General features: G+C 39.8%; 1 protein-coding gene across 1 annotated transcript in view; it reads right to left on the reverse strand.

Annotated features, from left to right (window-relative positions):
- Positions 1-25,853, reverse strand: part of PTPRN2 (protein tyrosine phosphatase, receptor type N2) — a 506,489-nt gene that overhangs the window by 67,658 nt on the left and 412,978 nt on the right. The window contains 1 exon segment of the mRNA XM_026069273.1: positions 14,291-14,485. Coding sequence (XP_025925058.1) covers positions 14,291-14,485 — 195 coding nt within the window.

The raw sequence follows: 25,853 nt of genomic DNA on the forward strand, positions 1-25,853 counted from the left end.
CTTCTATCCAACTGTCGGAAAGTACTTTTGCAGGGGAGGCAAGTATTATTGCTGTTTCACAGATGGGAAAATGAAAGGGCAGAAACACTAAAGTGAATTCCCCAGTGCCAAAGACTACACTCCCAGTGTAGTTAGTTAGCAGAGAAACTCAGAACTCCCAGTCATCTTGACCACTGCTTTTTTCCTTTTCCCATGATCATGTCTACAAAAAGGGCTAAAGGTCATGCAACCGTTATGAATACCTATGTGATAACATTTTGGCATTAGAATTTGGAATTAGAATAGGTTTTTGTTTGGGGGGGTTGTTTTCTGTTTTATAGTACAGGGTTTATGTGGTTGATGAGTACAGGAATTTAATTTAAGTAGACGTTAGATTTTGTTTCTACAAGATACCTGAATAATAAAGATGTGAAAGATGAATTAGCCAAAACGAGTTTCCAGTCTTTCTATACTTCTGACAGTAGATTTTGTGATAAAGATCTGTAACTAATAAATAGCCTTTTAATAAAGGAAGAATTTTATTTTCAAAAATTGAGGAGCTAGACCTCTTAGCCAAATATTGCTATTTCACAGCATATGATATATTGTGACTGTGATGTGCATACTTAATAACAAAAAAACCCCAAACCAGAAGAACAAACTTTACATTCTGAACAACTCTGCACTGTAGGAACTGACGCCAAGGATGGATGACGTTAAATTCTTCAACTGAATCACTTTCAGAAGAGCTTTTGGTAGCTTTGTTAAAAAGCAAATTCACAGACTACACAAAYGAATCAAGATGAGCAGATTTCACTGCTCAAAAATAGTAATCAAATAAGTCCTTCAACTCTTTATGATAATTATTGATATTCTGTTGTACTTGATATTGTTATTCTGTATTCATAGGTATTGCCATTTTCTTCTTACACATTAAATCTTCTTTTTTCAGATGATCCCTTCCTCTCATTTAATTTTCTTCTAACAGTTTGAACCTCATAACATAAACCAAGACATACTTGTGATTCATTTATATGCCTGCTAATGATGTTGTATGTCTGAAATGAAAACTTTAAAAAAATACTACTATACACTAATTACCAAACTGAAAACACAAAACCTAATTCCCTGCCTTCTCCTTCTCCAAGCCTCGCTAACACAATCAAGCATCTAAATTTGGGTTCCCGGTTGGATACCCTATTTGCAAATTTAGATTTTAATGAATTAAAGTCTGTGTTTCTTTTCAGAACACTAGTACAGTCATCTTCATCTACTATATATAAAAATTACTGAGAGATAAATACAGAGTTCTGAAAATGTCATGTTTAAAAATAATCCTCTGTTCAAGCGTGGTCAAGTTCTATAAAGATAATGAGACTAGGAAAACCCAGGCAGCCATGACCAAGTACATCAAAGTGATAAGACACATTGATGTGGTTTATAGACAGTGGGCCAAATTATGCCCCTACTAGACAGTGGCCATCTTGAGCGTAGAAAAGGAAAAAATACCACTTCTACAGATATAGCAATCCTGTTAGAGCACAGGAATAAGCACATACAGAGGAGAATAAAAGTGATTTTTTTTTTCCAGYAGCAAATCATGACTCATAAAGGAAGGAAATCCCTGCTTTTAAGAGTTTTCTTTTTACAAAGTATCAAAATGAGTAATGAGTTTGTGTACATACACATGCACATAGGTGTGTGTGAAAATTGAGAATCTGCGGTATGAAATCTATGAAGTCTTGCCATCCACGCTATATGCACAGCCTATCTGCAGAATACACATAAGCACAAGTGAACATATGGTCACCTGTGAGAAAAAGCAGGGAAGGAACAGACTGGATAACCAGCTGGTTCCCTAGAAAACTCACATAAGAGCCAGAGCCACGAAACATCAAATTCTGTAAACATCTTCAATGGTCAAATCTTAGCAGTCAAGATCATTTTTGAACGATGTCCCAGATCTAGGAAGATCCATGGTAAACCAATGTTTGCACATTGCCTTCTTATATCTTAAGAACTGAAGTCTCAGCCATTCCCTGGCCAACAACTCAGACTCTCCTCTTGTGGCATTATGGAAAGTTCCTAAATGCAAAGAAGCAACCCAACTAGGTCAACTGTCAGTGAAGACAACAAGTGGTGGAAAAGCTCCCTTTCCACAGAAGAAGTACTTCTAGGACTTCATGGAAATGACTGTGTGAGAACACATACCCAGCTTCAGCCCTCTCTCTTCCGTGTCATGCTTACAGCAGCTGCAGGACCAACATGTAGTAGGAGAGTCAACTATGCTGGGCATGAGAAAGATGTTGCTGGCATCAGCTCAGCTTCCAAACCTACAGAAAGTGTCCCATTTTTGTCTAGGTTACCTTCTATCTATGTTCCAAGGGATTTTCAAGAGGCTGGCCTAGCTCAGTGATTCTTATAGCATATGTCATGAAAACATTCAAAAGGGATTGTGAAGTGATGGTAGAAAAGTTTTAGAAGTACATAAGCTTAAGACATCCTACCCACTCCTTAGACTGTCTGGCTTACATGGAGGCATATGAGCCAGTCAGGGGTCACGCTTTAAAGAAGTTTGAGGAACACTGATCTAGTCCACAGSTGAAAATGTTTGAAGGTACAGATGGCATAATAAGAGCAAGGGAAATAAAATGTGAAAGAGGATAGAAAAAGTAGCCAAGAACAGATCGTAGAGGCCAAGAAAGAAGTGAAATGACAAAAGATGACACTGTACTGCAGATGGAAAGTCAGAAAAAACAAAAACCAAAACACATCAAATAAAGAAAATGGTATGCAAAAAAGAGAATTTTGGTCATAACTGGTAACTATTCACATTTTCTTGCACACTATTTCTTTTTCTTAGAGTATTTCTCTTCATGCTCTGTGTCAAGGAGAAAACAATGAGAGAGTAACAGCAGTAGTTTTGGGTAGACAGTACAAGTACTGCTTACTGCTAAATAGATGGAAAAGCAAAATAAAGAAGCAAAAATTCTGTGTGTGTGTGTGTGTGTGTGTGTGAGAGATGGCTGGGGACCTGGCAGATTGGGAATATATTCCTCAAGAAAAGTAAGTGTTACCAATTCAGAAGACACCTCCAAAAGAGTATACGGCATCCTTCTCCACGACAGAGGTAACTAACAAAAGACCGAGCATCGTCTGCTTGTTTTTCACAAGTTTTTCCAGTATGTATTTAAATATCTTACAGCCAACTCTCCAAATATGTAATAGTTTGCTCTTAGATAATGAGGCCAAAATTAATCTCTCAGAATCACATCTGGGAACCCCAGGTGCAGAATTCTCCTATACTTTCATGTTATACTTTCATGTCCTTAAAAAAAGACTAATGAGGGATAAAATCGGGCAAAAATATTACCCCTCTGCGTGATCCCTTGCGTATTAAAGCCAATATGATTAGTTGTAAGAGCAGAGCACTGGGACACAGGAGAATGGGGGTCCACTCCCAGCTCTACTTCTGACCTTAAGGTTATGCTTGGTCAAGACATCTCATCTACGCCTGAGTTTCCTGGACTAAAAAGACAGGATAATGATACTGACCTTTAGAAAAACCTTTGAATCTACTGATCAAAATGCCATGTAAGAGTAGGCTTATTATTATTTTTGTTACTGAAGTTAGTTGAAAGACTCCCAGTGACTTTAATCAAAATTTCCTGCATTAGGCCCTAGAATCCTACGTGAAGGACAAAGTTTCCCTAAATTCAGTTGTTAGGAAACACATACAAATCAAGGGCCTGTGCATATCCTCAGATACTGCAGTTTCCTTTACTCCACTAGAAGTTTTAATGACACAAAAATAATTTCTGGACTACCAGAAGACATAATGTATTAGACTCTGGTTGGTACAGCACATCCCAGACTGTGGCTCACAGGCCACTGAGCTCTCTGTATCTGGTCTGTGAAATACTATCAAGCAGTAAAACATATAAAGCTTTCAGTCAAACTGGTCCAGAGCAAGCAAAGACACCAACATGCGAAAGGAGGCAATGAGCAAACAAGAACGAGGTACTTTTCTCAGACAGGCATCCTGCATTCCCACTTGAATTCCTACTGGAACTACACCAGCCTACTAAACTGGTACTGCACCTTTCTTTTACTACTGTGGTCCACCTGGTTTATTATGATTTTTACAGATTAAGAAGAACCCTGGATGTCCTTGACCTAAAATGCAATTACAATGCATACAAAACATGGTCTTACAATGACAGTGCTTCTTTAGGTATTGTTATTCTGTGCTGTTTAACAACTGCTGTGTTTAAATTAACAATTGTTTGACTCTGTCTGATGAATGAAGCAAATATACAGTTTATGGCACTTGCTGCTACTGTATCACTGTGTGCAAGACTGTTGCAAATGAACTTTTATAGGACTTGACATATAAGGTTACTTCTGTAACCTTCAATTTTCTGAGCAAACCTAATGCAGATCCTGCAAGTTCACCTATGGGTAAAGCTTACGGAAATCTCATGGTAGATCAGGCACATGGGAATTTGATAGCATCTTTATACAAAGCCATCTACTCGCACAAATAGTGCCTTATTCAAAACATTTTAAAGGATCCCTGACTATTTTGCCTGTAAGATTTAATTTGTCACTGGCAAAGGCATGTACTATCATCTCCTACATTAGCTTTTTTCTATAATGGGACACAGGCAAATTAATAGCGTTCTTCTACATATATCTCCTGTAGTACTTATGTGGCTGAGACTACTGCAAATTAGATTTTGTAAATTATTACTGCTTTGCTTTTCACCATTTATGTCATTACATATTTGCAATTTCCTCATCTTAAGCAATGAAAACAGCCTTGTCAGCTTCATTTGTACACTCCTGTAAGAGATGAAAATTGCAAATACTGCAAGGAAGTGTTTTAAATTTTAAATGTCAACTAGTTTTCACTAAAATTTAAAAGACATGTATATTATATATCCACTCACAAATATTTATCTAAACATATATGAAGATATGATTGTTGTATATGATATATGTACACAAGCATACATGTTTGTGTAAAGCACCCACCACTGAACACTCGGCTTAAGGTACATGACACTAATAAAAATATATGAAAACTGAAAATATACCACCATTTAAATGAGTAAGAAGGCCTGTCTAAACATGAAGTAACGTTGTTGCCAAACTTAATTACAGGCTTTTTATGTGTCACATAAAAATATCACCAAGATCTAGGGCCCAATTCTGCCATAGCTCACACCTGCTAATCAGTGGTGTGCAGATACAGCCGGAGGCGTAATTTCCCTTCTCAGATTTTGCGCTGTAGATTTTTTCCATTGTTATCTCAGTAGACATCTTTACTTTGGTAAGATGGATATTGTACTGCCTTGCTGCTACACATTCCAGGAAGATGCACACAGCAAGCAGCTCTGCATCAGCTCACACATGAACAGCCTCAGCTCCCATAAAATATTCATTCATTTAAAAAATATTTGCACCCTGCTGTCAAACTTAGACAAATTCATACTGAGCTTCAGAAAATAGCTGTTTTAATGGTAAATGATGTTCCAGAAACCTCTTTCAGGCTAAACACTCTCGTCAAAATTATTTTAATAAGAAAGATTAACAATTTCAACATTAGCTGCTAATCCCCTTTCATTTGAAACTGTGCTGATAAAATTCTTTGCTTGTCATTCAAATAGTAAGTAATAATTATAGATTTGGGGCCTCCATCTCTTGCTTCATTAATAGTAAATTGCATGGAAGTCTGAAGCATAAAGTCAGCTTTGATACATCTCAAAATGCAATTTCCATAGCTTTCCTTAGCTATGTACAATTAATTACAGAGTTAATAAGGGGAATATGTTAATGAAAGGGAAATTATTCACTCAGACCACCTGGCCTTATCAAATTTCTTTAATATGTTTCCTTCTTTCTGTGAATTTGCATGACAGCAAGAACACAACTGATGGCATGCATTACTAGTCTTTTAGCATTTTTATTTGCACCCAGCTAGAYTCCACTTAAATAAGAGAAGAATGTAAGAGCTAGTCAGTGCTAAATAACTGGCTGTTTATATGTTTTATTTTTTCAAGTTCAGTACCTTTTAAATATTGAAATAAAAATGCTCAAACACCTTTATAATGACTGGATGGTCTTCAATGCTCAGAGCATAAACATAATGCACCTAATAAGGAGACATTCTGTCATTTTTTGTTTGTTTTAAGGAATGTGTTGCACGTGCAAATATTTAATCAAATCTGTACAAGAAATGTATTTTAATTCACTACAGTGTGACAGCTACTGAAGCTTAGTTGCAATGTACATTATAGTTGTTGGACGTTCATGGGTTATTCTAGCTAGCACAACCAGGTCAGAAGGAGGCAAGCCTTCACATAATTCATCTTAAAAATAAAGCAGTTGTGATACATAGTCAGAGAACTATTTTTAAAGACGTGTCAAATCCAGAAACCAACCATCTTCAACAGGCATTAATGGATTTACTACTAACCACACTAAAGACCTGGCCACCAGCCATCATAGTCACTCCAAAAAGAAAAGGCCACAGAATAATTCCTGGTGCAATAGCAGGTCATGCTTGATGGAGGTGATGCTTACGAGCAGTTTGTCACCCTCCCTTCTGTTCGCAGTTTGAGGAAGTGGTACAGCAAGCAGCCAGAAACCAGAGGCAACTCTTAATTCTGCCCAGCTATGAGCAGATTTTTTGGCCAGGTGGACAATCTGAACAAGCACCAGTACACACGGTTAGGACAAGAGGATGAAGGACACACRACAACATGGAGGGAGAGCTTACAACCAGAAAAAAAGAAAAGATATTGCTCTAGTCTGGAACAAAAGAAGAGTTAAATTAAGGAGAGAAGTTCATAGCAAAAATATGCATTGTATGAAGACTAAGGCGAGTGGAATATTTGAGGGTAGTAGCCTTTCAATTTATCTGTTTTTTGCCTCAAAAGTAACTAGTCCTCCTTTACAGGATAGCAAACACTATGTCATCCATAAGTGTACTCTAAAGCTTCACAAATTATTTTAATGTTTATCTCCTTACTTAGAAATGTTGCTATAGCTGCATTGTAGTGCAAATGCAAAATTTGAGCTCCATCACAGGAGCATTTTACCAAATACTATGGAAACTGAGATACCTTACTCACAAAACACTGCCAAACTGAGGCCTTATCCTAGAGTTTCATGAAACAAAGTAAAAAATTTTTTATGTTGCCCTGAAGATGAGCATAAGCAGACTTTGGTGAATCAACGCAGGGATCAAGGTCTCTCCATCGCCAGCAGCATATCACCTAGAGCACTTCCAAGTATTTCTGCTGGCATGACCCACATCTAGAGAAGGAGCTCTCCGAAACATCACTGGAGTCTTTCCGGGTATCTTAAACTGCAATTGGCATAATTAGTGCAGTAACACAGTGCCAGTATAATGTGCCTTTGTAAGTACCACGAAGCAAACTGCAGTTTCATCCTGAACTGCTACATGTTTTCAAAGCTCTGAACTTGTAGCCACATTTATCGCTTATTATTTTTAATCTCAGAGGTGCACTGTGTCTTGCAGCCTGCATGATCCATTTCTTTATCCCACAGCAAGTCGAAATTCAACTCCTTCCCATCTCTGAATCAACCCTATGAGCATCTCAGCTACCAGGTCTACCAGCTCAGAAATATGCTGGAACATGCGTTATCATCTCAGGCCTCCTGCCCGAGAAGTCCCTCTGAACCATCTCCTTTCTGATGCCCTTCTCCTTCTAAAGAGCCATTTCCACGTGTTAGATCCCAAATATGATTAACAAGCCACATCTGCTACCATGAGTTATTGACAGCTTACTATATGTTGTTAGCATGTGTAATACAACAAATATACACAAGAGCACTTCATTACATAGGATACAATTTGGAGCCAAAAGAAAAGGCCAGGAGCCTCCTGGACAAGTGTTCATCTCTGGCTTCTGCCACTAATTAGGCTTTTAGAAGCAGCTGAGGACTCAGTAAAACCCCTCGTTTTCAAAATAAAGTAACAAAAAGCAGATCTTTTTCATGAAATGACCTCATATCATATCTTTTGCTGCTTGCTGCAACTGGTACTGACCTTGCCTTGACTTTACTTGGACCTTCACTAGAAATGGAGAAAAGCTGGGAGAAACAGACACAAAGTTTCAGATAGCCACCAAATTTTAAACCAGTTTTTATTTCAGCTATGGTAATGAGCCTTTCTGTTTACTTTGCACACATATTTGCACAAGCTAGGTGTGTGTCAAAAATTTCTGTTAATGCAACACTTTTAAAATTCATGTTCTAGAATATGAATGGAAATGTTTTCTGCATAATTCTAGTAAAAGCCATTTCTTATTATGGAACAGAAAGATATCAGGTGGCCAAAGTGTTCAGTCAAAGCAGCTTGAATAAAATTGAAATAAGCACCTCACAATCAAGCAGCAGACCAAGATGTAGTCACAGAAAGTTGGCAGGTTATTTCTAATCATGAATACATTTGGGGAAAACAACCAACAGGGAAGAATTTAGGGAAAAAAAATACAATTCTGAAATTAATTTCATACCGTATTCAGGAGAAATGTTTTTCTTGGTTTAACACTGACTCTGTAATTGTTATTTCCTAAGGCCCATTCAACAAGATTAATGGACAAAAATGAGGCAACCAAACACGAAACAGAAATAAAACTGGAAGAACCAAAGGGTAACCACCTGTGCATGAGTATTTTTTCCGGGTTTTATTGAAGAAACCTATATAGCACATACATCCATTTATTAGAGCTACAGCTGGCAGCTAGTACAGCTAATAGAACAGTTTTTGTGTTCACAGAGACTTTTTGCACTTGCCAGCTATTCTTTGTTCCTAAATCTCAAGTTCTGGCTTTAAACAATGAAGGAAAACATTTCAAAATAATTTAAACATTTGGGGAGAAAAAAAATAAAATGAAGGGATAAATGCCATTTTATCAGTAGCAAATCTTTCAGGAGGCAACCAACTCTGCTTGTCCCTAAAAATATGACAACTCAGACAGGAAGAGAAGGGAAAAGATTTCCCACGCACAGTATTTATGTCTTTTTTGGATATTACCTATCTTGTCTGCTGCATTAAATCACTGTTTTAACGCTGTGTGCACAACAGCCTTTACCCATTTGACTTCTCTAGTCTCAATGTTCTTGATAAAACAGCCTTTAGGGCCAAAACCTTTTTCTGGCTTGCATTTTGTGGGACTGCTAAAACTAGTTATACTGGCATAGCTGAAAGATAAGTTGGGATTTGGATCCACTCAGCCCATGTGTAAGGAGTTTATGCTTTTAACTAAACTTTGCCACTGACTTTTCTCCCTTGACATGTGAAGGAGGATTTGATGGTTGGTTTTTTTTTTCAGTTGTAAGCTTTTTTAAACAGAGTATTTACAGTCTCTGAATTCATACAGGACTAAAAAGAAATTTGTGGTGGTAGAAGGAAAGAAAGAATGAATAGGAAAAAAAAGACCCAAATAATTAAACACATGAAAATTGTAACAAAGATTTCCCTATGTGGAAAGTCCTTGGTTTTGCAGGCATGTTGCCAAGGACAAGGGGATCAAGCAGGCTTACGCTTTCTACATTGTGAAGCCTGAGATTTCACTCTCTAGTTCATTTGCTCCCACTGGTTCATTCAGCATAGTTACAAAACTTCCTACTCCTTTCCGAAAAGTATTGTATGCACAGATTATCACAGACTATTATTATTATTTCCAATACACACACTAGTTTCATACCCTCAGGGAGAAGACTACTCAGACTCCCAGCTTAACTACAGAAAAGGATCTTCTTGAAATTCACGCTCTTTCTGAAATTCTAATTTATGTATAACGCTTAAAATCGTGCATGTCTATCTTTGCAAGGAAAAAAAACCCAAAACACAGAAAATCAATTCTACTTCTGCAAATCCCATCTCATATATGGTATTCAGATAACAACCTCAAAACGTTACCGTCAAAAGCATACACTCCTTTCTCACAGTACAGTTCTTCATTTGAAAATTCAAGATTATAGTTATCTTAACCCAACAAGTATGGAAATATATCAAGCAGTTGTGAAATCCAATCTAACTTACATGCTGACTTGAGTTTGAGCACCAAAAAAAGCCCTTTCTTCATCTAGGTTGCTCCCATTGTCAATGGGATGGTGCAGGCACAACAGAAAGCCTCCTAAGAGAAATCCTATGTCTGCCTAATTATCAGGAGACCTTCACAGCCGCCCACTTTCTTCACTGACTAGAAGAGGAATTATGGACATACTTCAGAAATGCCACTTCATTAAGTGCCTAAAATGTAGACAGATATAAACTAGGAGCCAAAGTCAGGTACACTAACTCTCTCCTAGACACCTTCAAAACTCCCCGATTCTCTTGCTGGACTATAATGGAAAGTGAGGCACTTTATCAGGACTTCTTTTAGCACTTGAAATATAGGTGTACTTATGTAAATAAAGTGGATGGAAATCTACCCCTGAATTTCTACTCTCTCCCTTGCTGTGGCCTTCTGAAACAACAACTATTTTCTCGCAAAATTAATGATAACCGAAATTAGGGCAGTTTGTTGTTGTTGTTGTTCATACTGAAACCAGCCATTCAGTGTCACAAATATGACTGCAGAAAACATGCTCCTCTAATTACACTTCCCAAAGTGCTTGGATCTTTTAGAAAGGCAGAATCATAAAGTGCCATATGGGCCATCCTCCTGCTCTAAATGTGAGGAAAAACAACTTGAAAAAGGAAAAAAACCCTGTATTTTGCTATCGCTGTCCTTCTGGGCCTCCTGAGTCCTCCCTTCTTTCTATTGCTAATAGTATAAACTACCTCATGCTGCTGTCAGCRGTGCAGAGACATCTTTGCTGAATAGCAAAGCCGCAGATATGCAGGATTTTTCTCTTTGAAAGACTGATTTTTGAAAAAAGAATTGCTTTCAGTCTACGTGACCATGTCCAAGTCTAAGATGATTGCCTCACAGCCACATGGTTTTGGATAATTCCAGGTTTCTCCAAATATCCAATAATGCAAATGATGGGGCTACCCAGAAGTAGCAGCTCCCCCAAGCTAACAGTATCTGTGGCTAACCACAAACTCCAATAAACCCAAAGCTGAGGTGATTTGGACATCATTTCTCAGGTTCCACCAGCCAGCATTTTCCAGCAAATTAAACAGTTTTACAGAAATATTTCTGACCAACACTACCCATGAGCAAGAAAGGGACTACACAGTCATTTAGCAGTTGCAAATATATTCCTTCTAAGTTATTTTCGTTAAAGATTTATTCTGTTTGTAAGTCAAAATAAACTACTGCCACCTTTTACAGCCATCCACTGTTTTATTTTCTCTGGGGAGGTCCTGGCATCTAGGAACAGCAAGGACTGAGGAGCCCTAACTCAGCTAACTTATACCTTGTTGCACACTGTGGAACGGAAAAACACATTGCAGAGCAGTAAGTGCATTTATCCTGCAAAGCAGATGGTATTTGCCATTCTTACTAGGGCCCCTTGCTAACATTTCTTGTTGCTTTTTTAGGCACTGAGACACCTTTTGCAGAAAATATATATGAAAGAATTCACAAGATAAGAGGATTGCAGCAGCAGGAGAAAGAAGGAACTGCAAAACTTCTTGTACTCCATCTGATCGAAGTGGTCCAAAAGCTGGGAAGTGGGGCCCCCTGCTCCCCTCCATTTGTAGCACAGGCCAAGTGGAAGATAAGCTCACCACTTGGGAGCCTTTTCTACTGCTGAAGTCAAACAAAGCACAGTGTCTCAAGGGAGAGAGAAATTTGAGCAAATAAGGTATTATGGGTCTGTGCATTTATTTCTGAGCAAAACATAAACTGGGTCAGCTCCTCGGATTCAGGCTGCCTCTCAGTGTGACCCACGGTGACACAAAATACAAGCCATTCTGATCAAGCCCAATCATCTGCTTCAGAGCTACAGTGGCATGATGCTGATCTTCCCATGTAAACTTAACTTAGCTTTGCCATAAGGAGATCTTGAATATAAGGTTTAATGGCTTCCCTTAAGTAAACCACCCACTGCCTGCTGACCCTCCTATTAGACGTGGCCTGATACCTAAGCTAAATGCATCCTTTTGATTCTAACCTGCATTTTCTTCCTAATTGTATCATTCGCGTCCATTAAGAACAATTTTTCTCCATCCCATATTTCAAAGAACGTACACAGACTTCCATGAACCACTGATTTCTGTTTGTTCAGGTTAGACTAAACAAATTAACTATTTTTACTCTCCCTGTGTAGGTTGTACTCCCCAGCCATTACAGCAGTTCTTTCACCCTTCTTTGAACCCTCACCATCTAAGATATAACATATGCTGTTAGATAGCTAACATATGTATGAGTTCATTCAGGGTTAAACAGGATTGACTGAGTTACAGACCCTGAAAACCGTAACAGTGCTCCTGACCAATCTGATTGTTTTCTTAAAGTCTAGCTTGCAAATACATGCCTTTTCATATGATTTTCTTACAATTTTGAAGAAATCCCAAGATCCAGAATTAGTGAAGTGGTTCTCATATGAAACTTTCTCTCCTTTAAATTTGGTTTTGTGTTTTTTTCATATTTTTCTTAATAATATAATTGAAAACAATTYTGCTTCATTTAAACTAATTGAAATTGTTCACAAATCTTAAATGTGTATTTCCATCTATGTAGGAAATTTTGCTCTTCTTTTCATACAAAGATATCATCTTAGAGCCTTACCACATGAATTTGTACTTATTTTGAGGTTGGGCAATTGGAGTCCTTCTTATATTTTTTTCTCAAGCATTTTAGTTAAATGTGGGAAGAAATCAGGTTAGGAAGCTTTAGTTCTGCTTAGGCAAAAGTGGGACAGTAAAAACTGTAATAAATATTTTCTGTCATGGCAGCATCCCTTCAAAAGTACGTGTATCAGTTTTTAAAATAGTATTTAATTAACTCTTTTTTTGTGGGGGAAGAGAATGGGAAGAAATATTTACTCAGGAAGATACACTGGGATGAAGCATCTGGTTTCTAAAGCTGTCCTGCTTTTGCTCAGTTTTACAGCTGACCTGACCAAGGCTGAAGGAGGTCAGGAACCTGACTGAGGTCAAATCAGCTCTTTGGATTTTGCCTGCCTTCATTTCATTCTCCATTAGGCGAGGTGGCTTATAAGAACTTGAAAAATATCTGAGAAGATAGTACTTTCAAATATAAATCCAGAAAAAGAGAGAAGGAAGGAGAAAAAATATGATCCAGAAGTATGACACGGTGGAGAGAAATCTCCTTATCAGAAATCCCACCAGCGAGTCTTCTCAGAGGTATATAAATAATAAACAGGGAGCTTTCCAAAAGCATGGCAACACCACCAACTGCAATGGGTGTTTACTTTAGATCAACCATCCTAATAAACAGAAGTCAAATATAGGAAGGAAAATAGCAACATGTGACTCATCATCTTCCCATCACCTAGCTCAGCCAATTTCAATGTACCCTACAGAGAAAACAAATATCATCACTCCCACTCAAAGAAAGAGGAAAATAAGGCACAAAAATGGGGCACTGCACCACAGCTCTCCCAGCAGGACGCTAATAGGGAGAGAGAGACACAGAACAAGCTGCAACCAGTCCCAACCTCGGCCCTTTTTCCAGAGCTAAAGCCATGTCATAAATACATGCAGATATTCACACATCCATCTTCTACATTGATACCTATCTCAAGTCTTGTTTGGAAGTAACCCAAGTTTTCCGATGCAGGCTCCATTAATAGGATGTATTTGTATCATTTCGAACATAAAAAGAGATCCAACTTGGAAAAAACCCAACTAAAGAAAACAAAATTCAGGCTAGGTTCAAGATTCAAATCCCTCCCTTTCTAACTGTAATGAAAAAGAAATTGTTCAGTACTACTGATATTCTGTCGTCACATTCGCAGCTCAAATTCAGCACCCTGAAGGTACTCAGGAGAAGGAACCATGCTGATCAGAAACTTAACACTTTTCTTCAATTGTCCCAGCTGAGTTAAATGTAAATTAATAGGACAAAAGGACAAAACATGGCTTATCTTTTTTAAAGCAAGCACACAAACAATTCATATGCCCAAGACAAAAGAAGGTTCCCCAGAGAGAAAAACAAACAATATCATGAAAAAGAAATGGAAATAAAAATCCCTTTAGTTTTAGTTATATAAAGCTGAGATAAACAACAAAGCTCAGGAATATTTTGGCACGTGAAAAGACAGCTCCCCTTTAAAAGTTAACGGCTTTTAAAAGCTGAACAGGTACTATGAATTCGGATGACATTTCACATGCCATGGATTAAAAACGCCTTACCAAGATCATGTGACCGGTGGAGATGTCCATGTTGGACTGGACCGGTTCTTCACACCAGGATGAGGTGCTGCTCCGAGCCGAGGGGCTGGGAATCGGCCCATCACTAAATTGTGAAGAAACACTATTTATTCGAGAAGCATGCAGGGGCTCCGGGCGATCAGATGTTTTTACTGCCATACGCTGACGGCATAGCTCCTGAAAAGAGAAAGAAACACCCTACGGTTAATAGTAATTACAGAATATAGGCCACTAAAGACCTACGATTTGCAATATATTTCCAGGGCTGGAAGCGCTTTCCCCGTCACTGCTGTGATCGTTGGAGGCTGTCTGCTCTGTTCTGTACATTCACTAGAAATGCTCAATGAATTCAAAAGCTGAAGTACGACTGTATGCACATCTCTTCTTAGGTAAGGCAAAATAATATTGTGGAGCTTCCTTTCTAAAGCAGGTTTTTTTTCCCCTAGTATTGCTCTGCTTTCTACGAACTCACTTCTGAACTGCGCAGCCCGCTGAAGTTAATGGGATTGCACGGGAGGAATTGAGAGCGCTGCTTGGCCCTGAATATGCAAACTCAGCAGGCTCAAGGCAACTGAATTGATGTGCTCTCCAATATAAATTCTAGTTGACAGATGCATCATTTCTCTTCATTAAAATAGCAAAACCACAACGCTTCCTCCCTGATGTGGGGCAGGGAGGATGAAGAATAACATTAACAAAGAATAAAACCCCAAATCTGTCACTTGTATTGTTTAAGCGGCTTTGGCAAGGAAAGAAAATTCAAGCTACCACACACACTAATGCAAGCCGTGTTAAAACTCCAAAATAGATCGCACTGTGAATACGTATTTTCAGTCACACTCATGCACAGAAGTCACGTAAAAATAAAGAATTCTGTTTATGTAACAGAAAGCTCTGCTAGTAAGAACAACTTCCTAGAGCAAAAAAAATCTGATTCTAATGGGATAAATAAACCCACAGTTACAATGTCATTGTTATAATGCTTTTAGAATCACTTATGTGCCGTAAAATCTCAGAGTATATAATAAAATTATCATTTTTAACGTATGTCTATTGTCCATGAAACATATTTGGATGCCTGTGTCGCACAGCAAGATTGTCTAGTCCATAGTGTTTGGACATATTGTATACGTGGTGTGGTTACACATTTGTCTCAGATTACTCATTTTACACAGACGAGTACTAAGAGCACAGTCTCTTGCCTCAGGCTAACAAAATAATACAGTTTGAAGAATTCATACTGTGGAAAAGCTGTGGCCTGTTTTCTTATTCACTGATAATATAGCTGCAACCCAGGTGCCATCCGTAGGATGATTTGAAAAAATCTAGATATCATGTGCAATAAAATCTTATTTTCATAGAGGAGTCAGAAACATAACTTTAAGAATAAAGTTTTTTAATGTGAAGAGGGCTCCTAATTCTCACAGCAATGGTTGCAAGCATTCAAATAAAAGTGCTGATACCATTATACTGAGCCACCTCTTGCCACCAAGAAGCACTGATTAAAGATCCATGCAAACATTTTCCATTTGTCTGCTTGCTACCAAAGCTTCTGTTTTACTCGGCATTAGAGATATTTATGTAGAATTTTACTATTTTATGGAGTGAAATATATGAAAATATACATATTGCTGTGAAAATTAAGACATGCTGAGACAAAATTCATACCATATATAAACAAGATATATTTTGTGGGCTGTTACAAAAATACAGTCAACAAGTTTGGGAAGGGCAAATTGCCCTTTGTGTATGCTGCCTCTTGTTAGAGTAACTGTACAGACTGTCCCAAATTAATCTACTACCTGAATCTATCCATTTCGTATATTTGTTATTTGTTCCATACTGTACATGAAAATTTTCTGTATTTACAAAGAACATTTTTTCCACACTTCCACTAGCATGCTTTCTGTTACTTGTTACCTTAGGTACTTCATACCGTTCTTAACAGGCCAACTATCGCGAAAAAATTTTTTTTCAAAAATACTTTGAGTCACATGTATTAGTGTTAGATAGGTCAGTTAAACCATCTGCATTGAACACAGGTCTTTTTCATTACAGAAAAAGTGTTAGTGTATGCCTTCTAAAATATAGGACAGAGGACAAAAATCACTGCCTCTCTCTTTCTCCGAAGGATCACGCAAGCCAGGAGAGGAGATCCCAGGAGCGGCTATCCCCGACCTCAGCGTGACGTGGAGGTAGCRGCATTGCAAATCCCCGCTTTCGGCAGACTTGGGGCAAAGCGTAACAGTGTGGAAACCTTTTAGACGGGAAAATGAATGTACAAAAAGCAAAAAGCTGTTCAGCCGTTTAGACAGCCGACGTTCTTAGAGGGGATGATTTGTTGGACRAGGCAGAAGCATAACAATTAAAGGTATATTAAAAAAAAGTCGCCTGTCACATGACCGCCGAAGGAATGAAGAGCGCAGGTGGAAGCCAACTTTATTCTGACGGACGTCCTGCCACTCGCCTCCCCCCAGCTCCCTGCACCAGGAGCATTTGCTCCCAAAGCCCATCTTGGTGTCCGAGTCGATCCGGCCCCACAGGCAGGATCCACCCGCTTCACCCCTGGTCGCTACGGAAAGGATTCGGGACTTTCGCTAACTAAAAAGAATCAGGAATGAGCAAATGCTACAAAATYAATATAGCATTTTTATGCAAATAATAACAATACAAGAAATCATACAGTAGGCGACTGGTTCTAGATTAGATCAAGCTCTGACYAAAAAAGTTGTTTTGGGCATGAATTATTTGATATGTTACTAACAAATTCTATTTTAAAACTGAATTTAACACGTTCACTGCCCTCATGAAGGAAGGTAACATTGAGAAACACTACACACATAACCAAGATAAAAAAAAAAAAAGTAGCCTGATCCCAAATATTAACATATTTCCTTCCTGACATACACCAAACCAAAACAGTTATTCCCAGAACTGCTGTAAGCGTCACATTTCTTAACCAAAACAAACAAGTGGCTCCACACAGTAAGAAAAAATGTTTAACATAAACAGGAAGGTCAAATCGCACTTGCGGCAAAACCACCGCTGGACGTCTCGATGGGCGCTGAAACCCCCCGCGCAGCGGGTTCCCCCGACCGCCGGCAGGAGTTATTTTGGCTTTAATTTGTTTCCGGGGGGGCTGAGGGGCGCCGGGGGCTCCTCCGCCGCCGGCCCCGGGCGGCCGCTCGCCCCCGCGTGCCCCAGCGTCCGGCCCGCGCTGCCTGGCCGGTGCCGGCGGCCCGTTACGGCCGCTTCTGAGTCGCGTTTTGACTCGTGCTGCTCCAAAAAGGCCCCGAGAGGTTTCCCCGAAGGAAGCGCCTTGCCGACCGCAGCGCACGTCAGCCCCAAGCTCCGGGAAGGCCTTTGGGCCTGAAGCGGGAAGGCCCGTCGGCTCACGGCAGCGGCCACCGCAGCAGGCCGAGCGCGGCGGCCGGGAGCGCCTCCTCCTCGCCGAGCAGGGGTCGCTCGGGCCGGCACCGCTTCTGCTTCGGCGGAGCCGCCTCCCCCCTGCGCGCGGCCCCGCGGAGCTGCAGGGTGACGCCGTGGACGCCGCCGTTCGTCAGCCCCAAGCTCCGGGAAGGCCTTTGGGCCTGAAGCGGGAAGGCCCGTCGGCTCACGGCAGCGGCCACCGCAGCAGGCCGAGCGCGGCGGCCGGGAGCGCCTCCTCCTCGCCGAGCAGGGGTCGCTCGGGCCGGCACCGTTTCTGCTTCGGCGGAGCCGCCTCCCCCCTGCGCGCGGCCCCGCGGAGCTGCAGGGTGACGCCGTGGACGCCGCCGTTCGCGAAACGGTCAGCGCGTGGGGCGTTAGGGCGAGCCAAAGGGCTTCTGCCAGGACAGACAGACTAAAGGGGTCGGCCGGACAAGGGAGGCCCAGCTCAGAGCACGCAAATGTCTAAGTGTCAAGGTGGGGCGATTTTGCGTGCCTCCAGAAAAGGGATTTGGGTTTGGGTTCACCCTGGAGAACGGCAGCTCTGGTCCTCTCCACGCCTGGGTGGGGCTGCCACCTCCAGATGGCACCAGCGTGGCTCAGCGCCGGGGATGTTTCTGACCTCCCACCCTTGGGCGCCTACAGAGGTAGTTTCGCTTCAAAAATGTGGTTAGGAGCCCCACTAATGGGATATCCATCATCTTCCCACATCTCTGCACATTCAGGCATGCTCTTCCCGATTCTCCAAAATCTCTCCTCTTATCAGCATGTAGTAAACCCACCATCTGCCAAGCCACGGTTGGAATTTAAACTCAACTAAAATGTCAAAGTTGCAAAATGTAAGAATGACRTGAACAGCCGTATTTCTGCATCTTCTCAGCACATACACCATTAAAAATATTTTCTAAGAATGAATGCAATTTATTACTGCACTTCTATATTTAGCAGAGCGGCTGAGGCTATTTCTACCATACTGCGACTCAGTAATGTCTAGCCTTTGTTTGTGTACAGTTTGAATGCCATTCTTCATTTAAAAAYATCATTTACACCTAAAAAAGCAATCATAATGCATACAGTGAAATATGAAGAAATGATCATCCTGACCCTTCAGGCTATGATCTAATGGATGGGTTGGACATAAACATTTATTTAAAAGGTAATTTGAAGTTTATGACATTATTTCCCATCACATGGGAATTGCTATCATACTGAGGCACTTACTCTGTTTTTTATTTCCCAACATTTATTATCAAACTTATGTGGTAGTCACACGTAGTATATAATGGAAAAGTAATATCGCTGTGTGACAAAAACTGCCATAACCAAGATAAATATTCTGTAAATAATGTCCAGTTAAATGAGTTCAAAGTACAGCACAATGATCATCTGTAGAGAGCTTTTTATTTGAGACATAATTGATAACCTTAAACAAACCATAAACAATATTCTCAGAAAAACCCTGGACCTCTTCCAATGAGGTTTAAAAGCAGTTCTAATGCTTGGTTATCCTGATAAAGATACGGAGAAGCACAGAGCAACAGCGATTTCCTTAGGTACAGCCAAGGGATTTGCAAATAATACAGCCCACTTGTGACTGAACCACATTACATGTAGTACATGCAGTTTATCCAAATTTCAGGAGGGGCCTTAAGAGTCTTGTTGTGCATAATGGACCACAGTCTCTCTCTCAGCCCAGCAACAGGGCGCCAGGCTTATGGTGTTGTTTTTTCAGATGAGGTCTCTGAACTCAAGAGACGAGGGGGGAACTCTCCCTCCACTTTCAGAATCTCTAGTGAAGCTTCTCACCATGTGACCAGGGAAAATTGCATTAGGGGAGTCTCTCCTTAATGAGAAAAATGAACAGACGTGTGCTGGGCGCAATCCAGCGTGAGCCCCACTGACTTGCGCATACCCCTTCGGACCTTTGCATTCGTCTCGGAAATGAGGAGGCATCAGTGTCACAGAAGTGCAACCCAGCAACCCCAAATCTGGAGAAATTTTTATCTTCCAATAAGACCAACTAACACAGTAGGTACCCGGAAATTCCATTAAGACCATGTGGTTTCCTAAAATGCTTGTTTTTAGAGAGAAACCTAGGTATACACCATGGTAAAGAGTAAGGTTATAGGAGAGCATGACACCAAAGTAAGCTGGAACTAAGGCTTCAACAGTAAATATCATTCCTTGTTTTATTCAGCTTCTCCAAGAGTAGAGCCTTGGGCTCTGCCAGTAAGGGCATCACAGACAAGTCCATGAAATGAATTCCTGAGCATGAGGGGTATTTGCTTTACCCACCTCTCGCATCCCTTCACTTCTCTTGAAGGTGAGCTGTTGCCAGCTGCCACCCCTCCCCAAAGTGCAGATATTGCTATTTATTAAAATACCCATTCAATGCGACCATACTACGCAATAGCGTCCAGGTAGTCCTAGCCCAGCTGCAGAACGCAGCACGTGAATCCTCCTCATCTAGCTGCTATCAGGCTTAATATAGATGAAATTGCTCAGTCTAAAGTAAATAGAAGTAGCTTCATATATAAAACACTGCTGTTCTTCCCCAATCACATTTACCTCAAACCTACTTAAAAGGAACCTGGGATCTGAGGGAACTTCCAACTTTCCAGTTTATTTAAAACAGAAATATAATTTCAATACTATATATTCATGAGTCTTTTTTTTTTTTTTTTAAATCTGAGCACCAAATTTACATAATCCCCAAAATGAAGTCCAGGAAACAGGCCTGACATTTCCACTTTTTAAAAATCTTTTGTTTAACAAATGCAAACTGAAATCATTTGGCCTAGTCCAGAAATGTGTGGCACGAATATGTTCAGAATTAAAAAAAATAAGAGAAAATAAACACTTACATGATATATTTATTAAGAAAGAGCAGACACATTAGACAAATAGTGTTTATTAAAACTGGTAGATGAGTGTATACCAAGCCTGTTCAACCTGAGCTGGCTAATATTCTATTAGAAACAAATCTACTTAAGTTGGCAGGGTCACAAAAACAGTATTTATTTTACATATGAAACAAAATTAAGTTTTGTACAAATTTTAAATTAGAAATGCTAATTCTAATTTAATTCTAAAAGATTCTAGGCTGCAATACATAACAAAATATTCTTTGAAAACTAAGAGCAGATATAACCTTTTAAATAGTAGGTTTGGAAAATAAAGTCTTTAAAATGTTTTTCTTCTCGGTTGTAATGCACTTAGTTGAGTATTATCCTCACTTTTCTTTAAATTAAGGAGGTTCTATTCACCAGATGAGTTGAAGTCTGCACTTACAGCATGGATTTAACCATTTGTTTATGTATAACAAAAATCACAATGCCATGAGATTTAAAAAAAATGAAAAAATAAGGTAAGCTCTTTTTTTACGCAAATGAATCTAGGACTACAAACATCATTATTCTCTAACCAAATTTGCTTAGTGTTACTACAGGGTGAAGCGAAAGTCATTTAGCAGCCTTTGGTAAGCTTCTGCATACTTAATATGCTTGTAGGTGTCATAAATTTAACTTTAACTTATTTATTGTGTTTGTAGCTTTGGGGATAATTACAGCTTTATTACCATTTATTTTTGAGTTATTGAAACATACTTTCCAGCTTTACTTTCATTTTAACATACCGTTTGTCCAGGAGTAAAAGAACTGTTTGCATGTTTGAAATATTTATACACATAGTTTTTATCATCACCAGAAAAAAGGTGAAAGATATTGGAAAAATGCTTATAAGCCATATTTCTAGAGAAGAATCTCTGCCAGAGTGTCAAAAAAAAAAAAAAAAAAAAACAGAATGTAAAATGTATTTATTTGATTGTCAGTATAGATTTGGTCTCGACAATTCAGTTTATTGACAGGACCCTCATATTGCACCACTATCTATATAGCTGACAACGAGCGCTCAGCATAGGGGTTTGGCTTTGTGCTGTTTTCAGATGACTTAAATAGCAGGCTGTGACGGTTTCTCTTTGACAGCATTGCAGGCAAACACAGGTTCGAGAAACATTTTCCTAACAAACCCCAATTTTGATCATGGTCTGTGAAATGAAAAATTTCAATTATTTTGGCATTCCCAGTGTTTCCTGGTGGTGACTCAGGCAATTAAGATTCCCTTTTCTTCATGTACACAAAGAAAGTAGAGGCTATGCAGGAGGGGAAAGGCAAAGAAAAAATGGTTATCTTTCAACGGAAAATGATTTCTTCTGTTTGTGTTTATTTGTTTCATTCCCTCTCTTTCATTTCAAATGTTTGCACAGTCTGATCCTTCAAAAAAAAAAAAAAAGAAAAAGGGCCATATTCCATAATGGTCTTGTATACATCAATAAAAGTCCAGTAGACATGAACATTTCTGATTTTCACAGAATCAAAGACAGAGTATGCAATGCAGTTGAAGGCAATACTTTAATTCTTTCACTGACCTCTCATCAAAGAGGTTGGGCATCTAAATAGCTCAGATTTATGAAGGAGGGAGAGAGACCTTTCTCACGGCTCAGATGCAGCCACAGAAAACGTGACAACATAGGCCTCATGATACAGTGTTTCCCCGAAATAAAGGTATCCACACCAGGAAAGCACAGGCTTCTTTGGAGATAATACTGCTTCCAGAGGATCAGTGAAATTTGAAGATCGTGCTTAGGTTATTGTACTGTTTTCTTTTTCATATACAAAAATACAGGCAATCTAAGCAGGACTGAGAGAAGACAGTTCATATCTTTGATTTCTACAAGAGCTTCTAGAACACTTCTATGAAATACATGCCTGATTTAATAAGACTCCAGCATAAAGGATTTACAGGTAGAAAATATACTAAAAAAGTTAGTGCCTCTTTAAAAGGATTTAAACTGATATTTTCCATGCATGACATCACAGCCAAACTGTGGTGGTTTCTTTCCAGATTTAAAGGGAGCACCTGGAAGCCTCCAAGGAAACCAGGGACTACCTCTTTCTAGCAGGAAAGACTTGCAGCCCATAAACCTGTAGAAAGTCACCTGAGATCTACTCGTATGAAAGCTCTCAGGATTTTCTTTGGGTGTTCCTGAGAGTGTCTGAGCATCGTTGGTCCTGCAGCTCACACAGCTGTAATTCTGGAGAGAGCAGGCTGTAAGATTTATCTACCGGCCACAAACAATTTTGATATTTTTGGTGGTTTGATCCAAAGCTGATTTCTAAATTGCAATTCCCATATTACAGGTATGGTTGCATGTAGCATATTACAAATATATGGTTAGTATGAAGCCTGGAGAGGAGAGATTTTCTTAAGGAGTAACTAGGACATAGGAAAATCAGAGTTCAGCCCTCAGCCCCGCTAAGAAACTTTGTATGTAGTGTTTAGCTACAAGCATCCAGGCCTGAAGTGCCAAGGTCCCGAACCTGCAGCATTTTGCAGAACCTGCCCAAACTCTCTACTCTCAACTATATTCTTCATCTGCAAAACAAACCTCCCCTTCTCCATATTTTTTCCATCTTAACTAACTCAAATACATGCTTACGAGGGCACAGCTGTTTCTTAATATGAATTTGCACAGTAAATTCATTGCTAGCACAGTGAGAGGCATACAGCACAGTATGGGTTACAAATAAACAGTAGTAATGATAGAATTAACCTGAAAGGCCATGCAGAACCATGTGCAAATTTATCATGTATTTTGACTTTGTCTAATACACCCAAAGCTCGACCAGCTTCCAGCAGATGCCGGTGCTCTAAAAGATAACTGCCACAAATGTTTCCTTTTTCACTCTCAGCGTTTATAGTTGCCTGGGGCCCAAAGCAGGCAAAAAATGCAGTACCAAGGCAGCTGCAGTTTCTCAGGAAAGATATACATAAAGGCTGTATAGTCCACTATTTTATTGCCCTGCAGGACTAAAAATGGGAGATCATTTCTGCTAGAAATAAGAATTCCAAGTCCCCCGGCAGGACTCAGCATGCACTTCTAGCTCTGAAAGAAACAAATATATAGCACAACTTTATGTCTAAAATGTTATTTTACCACACTCCAAGGATTACTATTGCTTCTCCCAAAGTCTGTGTAACTGCGTTCATGGTAACTGGGGCACTAGAATCAGGTAGAAAAATAGAAAAAGAAGTTCTAAAACCTTCTAAAAACCTCAAATACTTTTTCCACAGAAGGAGGCTATACGCATAAGACACGTAATGCTGGGAGAAGGAAGTATTACATATTACACATGCTGGTGGCCAGTGACAAAATTATTTTTTATAACGTTACCCATCATGTCAGCTGCGAGGGCCAACCATTACCCTCTCATGATTTGAAAACTAAAGTCATTGTTCTCCTCCCATTCCCACTGAAAATAAAAATGCAATAACTCTTCTAACTCTGATAGGAAAAACAAATGTAAATTTTGTAAGCAAGAAAACTGTGTAAAAAAAAAACTATCTAAAATAGAAAGTTGCTAGTATGTTTGAGCAGGTTACTATGTGCCAAAAATTTGGTAATACAGTAAAACTCTACTAGACTCTGAAAAAATAGCATGAGTTCCACCGTATCTCAAAGAACAGACATTTTTCAATTACTGACCACAAAAGCCTTCAAGAAAAGGATTAGTAATATTGGTCAGTATTTCTACGTATTCACTTTATGCATCACAGGAAGCACTGGAAAAAGGTATGAGAGGGACTTTACGCTCAGTGGTAGCACTGGTGTCAGGAGACGCAGGAAGACCTTGCATTTTGGAGAAACCAGCAGCACCAGCAAGGCCCCACGCTTCCCCTGCTCTACCCGCCAGGTCGGCGCGGCGCTCGGCCACTGCCGGCCGGGGGGGCTGCAGCCCTCGCCAGGACCCCCGGCCAGCCCCGGGCCGCGCGTGCCCGCGGGTAACCTCCTCACTTGCTTTTAAAGACAGGAACTTGCACTGCCCTTGCTAAAGCCCCCGGATTTTCACTTGCCCACTCGCGCGCAGTTGCCCGCGCAGGGGCTGTTATCCCCCCTCACAGCACCCATGCAGGCGCCCCACATTCATCTGCAGGAAGCATTAAAGCAACAGCACAAGAGAGTATGTACAAGTAGGCACACTCCTAACAGGGTTTCATCTTCAATTTGGACTACTTTAAGTCCTGAGGAATGAATATGCATCTTCTGAAACTTCTTCAGCATTAGCTGTTTTATTGCCTGGAATATTTTTTCCCCAGTACTTCTTTTGACTCTTGTGATTCTTGCTAACTCTTTGCGTCTCAACTATATTCTGCGGAAACAGTGTTTCATGTTGCAGTTACATGTTTTGTGGATAGCTCTTCCTTTATTAGTCTTTAATTTTATGAAGTTAATATCACTGAATGTCATGATGCTATGCAAAAGCGAGAATACAGGTTTTACTTCTCCAGTATACTGCTTATTTTATATACTTTAACTATTCTACACCATTTTTTTACCTTTTTAAAAGACAATCTCATTTTTTCAACCTCTCTTCATATGACTTTTCCACATCCTTGATCGTTCTTGTCACCTCCGTCTGCACTCCCTCATTTCTGCAGTATTGCTTTGGAGACGGAGTGACCAGCACTGCACTCTGAGAAGCCTAAATCATTGATTGGTAATTAATTAACTTCTGAGGCTCTCAAACAAACAAACAAGATTAACAGTCAGCAATGCCTGGAGAGCCATTGGCTTCACTCAGACCTTCAAAAACAAGTTCAAATGTGGAATGGCCTATATGGGAGGTAACACTTCTGTGTGTATTTTAACTTCATGCTCAAAAGCCTTACAGTGAGGTTATTTAGGAGTTGCAGGAGCTCTCTCTTGCACTCTTGTGGGGGACAGTATATGGAAATACACGCTCACATTCCCCTTTTACTGTATATATTGTTTCCCCAGAGTATACTGGGAGACTCTGTATGACATAACCGCACTATATAGCATGAATTTACATATGTAGATTGTTCTTGCTCCCCAAACTGTATCCAGTTCCATCACATTTCCCTTCTATCACATGTGGATAGCTAAGCTAGCCACTGTCTTCTTTCAGTGTGATGAACGGCAGTGAAACCTCTTTCAGCAAATCACACCTTTTCACTCCAAATGAGGCACTCTCCTTTCACAGGAAGCAAGGAGGAACTCTAACAGGGAAGTCGGAAAAAGGTAAAATGCAAGTTTCTT

The sequence above is a fragment of the Apteryx rowi genome, unplaced genomic scaffold (genome assembly GCF_003343035.1).
Source record: "Apteryx rowi isolate R43461 unplaced genomic scaffold, aptRow1 scaffold_29, whole genome shotgun sequence".
NCBI classification, from domain to species: Eukaryota; Metazoa; Chordata; class Aves; order Apterygiformes; family Apterygidae; genus Apteryx; species Apteryx rowi.